This window comes from Sprattus sprattus (assembly GCF_963457725.1).
Source record: "Sprattus sprattus genome assembly, chromosome: 17".
Lineage (NCBI taxonomy): Eukaryota > Metazoa > Chordata > Actinopteri > Clupeiformes > Clupeidae > Sprattus > Sprattus sprattus.
This window is the reverse complement of record NC_137915.1, coordinates 2,774,184-2,776,683: the sequence shown is the minus strand read 5'-3', so window position 1 is coordinate 2,776,683 and position 2,500 is coordinate 2,774,184. Positions and strand designations below refer to the sequence as shown.

Genomic DNA, 2,500 nt, shown 5'->3' with positions numbered 1-2,500 from the left:
CAATCCCCACCCCTGCCTGAAGGGGCGCTGCAGTCTGCTGATTAACCAGTACTCCCTGGGCAACAGCTTCTGGTTTCCAGTGGGGGGGTTCATGCAGCAGGGCTCCACCATCGCCCCCCGAGCCCTCTCCACCAGATGCGTCAGCGGCGTATGGTGAGGACTCATCCACCTATCCTTGTATCTATCTGTCTATCTATCTCTCTATCTATCTATCTTTCCATCCGAGCCCTCTCCACCAGATATGTCAACGGCGTATGGTGAGGACTCATCCACCTATCCTTTTATCTCTCTGTCTATCTATCTCTCTTTCTATCTATCTATCTATCTGTCTATCTATCTCTCTTTCTATCTATCTATCTGTCTATCTATCTCTCTTTCTATCCGAGCCCTCTCCACCAGATGCGTCAGCGGCGTATGGTGAGGACTCATCTATCTATCCTTTTATCTATCTATCTATCTATCTATCTGTCTATCTATCTCTCTATCTATCCAAGCCCTCATCACCAGATGCGTCAGCGGCGTATGGTGAGGACTCATCTGTCTATCCTTTTATCTGTTCACGCTTTTCTAGGTTTATCTAGGTGCTTTATACATCTGTCTGTCTGTCAGTCTAGTTATCTCTCTTTCTATCTATCTATCTATCTATCTATCTATCTATCTATCTATTTATCTATCTATCTATCTGTCTGTCTGTCTGTCTGTCTGTCTGTCTGTCTGTCTGTCTGTCTGTCTGTCTGTCTGTCTGTCTGTCTGTCTATTTGTCTATCTATCTACTACCAATCTACCAATCTTCCAATCTATCTATCTGTTTTTCTATATGCTTACTTTCCCTCTCTATCATTCAGTGTATTTATTTCTTGCCTGAATATCAGCTACATTGCTTTCGCTTTTCCTAAAAAACAATTCCAAAATGGACCCATCAGAGTGGTTTGGCATTTCTATGCCTCAGGAAATAACTGAAAATACTTCAGGGGCATGAGAAGAGTGATATGATGGAGGATTCTTTGATATTGTCATGGATTGCTGCATATCCTACCTGCAGATGGTAAAAATGTCTGGTTTTGTACTGTAATATGGAGCAGGAACTTGACGTCAATGAGTTTATCATGACGCAAACAGGCATCCAATCAAACAAACAGACAGGAAGCAATACTACTGAATGGGGTTTGGACATGACACAGATGGTGAGGTTGTAGAAACACACTAACTAACAAGGTATTTTACCATGACACACAGCTTGAAATGATAACAACAATACACGCTTACATAAACACAAACAAACGGAAATGATAAGAGTTACACACACTTACATTAACACAAACAAACGGAAATGATAAGAGTTACACACGCTTACATTAACACAAACAGGCTAAAATGATACCAGTAATACACACTAACATTTACACAAACAGGGAGACACAATAACATACCAAAACGGGACACTTACAGACATAATTAGACAATTACATAGACCACTTGGAATTCAAGCAACTACCTACCTCTACACCCTGTAGCCAAGCGAGAGAGCAGGCACCCCACCCGGCCTTGAACCTGGGGTCTACAGGGAACCAAACCTGCACTCTGAACGCAACCCCGAGGAGCCAGGCTGGATGGTAAAGCAGTCAGAGCACATATTCATCTGCAGTGACGGCACTCCATCACACTACACACGGAGGCTGCGCTACCCCCTGCACTGCGGCCCATTACAGTCCAGGGCCTCCACACACACTTACACACACACATACACACACACACACACACACACACATTACAGTCCAGGGCCTCCACATCTGTTAGATTAGCCACTTAATATAACACACACACACACACACACTTACACACACACTTACACTTACACACACACACACACACACACACACACTTACACACACACACACTTACACACACACACAGACACATACACTGCAAAAAATGCTTTTCTAACCTAGTGTTATTGCTCTTATATTGAGATGAAAAATCTAGTTGGTCTTGTTTCTAGCTAAATTGTACTTACCTAGTGCTTTCTTGGTAAGGTTATTTTTACCTATTTCAAGCAAATATTACTTATTTTAAGAAATCTTAACAAGCCAAATTTGCTTAACGCACTGGCAGCCAAATTTGCTTGTTTTAAGCAAAATCCTGCTTAAATATGTAATTATTTGTCTTAAATCTAGAGGGGCATTTTTTGCAGTGTACACAGTCCAGGGCCTCCAGATCTGTTAGATTAGGCACGTAATGGTTATCCTATAAAACCATATCCTGAGTGCCCATTTGGGTAGCTGTCCATGTAAAATGCATGTTCTATAATTCCCACTGTGTAGTTATCCATTTAAAGTGGTGTCATGCATGAGGCATTACTGCCCGTGTGCGTCCCCTGCTGCTGTGGACTGCGTGTGTGTATATGTGTGTGTGTGTGTGTGTGTGTGTGTGTGTGTGTGTGTGTGTGTGTGTGAGTGTGTGTGTGTGTGTGAGCGGGCTTTAATGGCTCGATGCGGCGGAG

General features: G+C 42.9%; 1 protein-coding gene across 1 annotated transcript in view; it reads left to right on the top strand.

The window, feature by feature from the left end:
* The window catches only part of grik4 (glutamate receptor, ionotropic, kainate 4), a gene marked incomplete at its 3' end in the record, with an annotated part of 107,900 nt that overhangs the window by 95,865 nt on the left and 9,535 nt on the right, over positions 1 to 2,500 (top strand). Inside the window, exon 11 of the mRNA XM_080855651.1 lies at positions 1 to 153. This exon is cut by the window's left edge and continues 21 nt beyond it. Coding sequence (XP_080711777.1) covers positions 1 to 153 — 153 coding nt within the window. The remainder of the gene's footprint in view (positions 154 to 2,500) is intronic.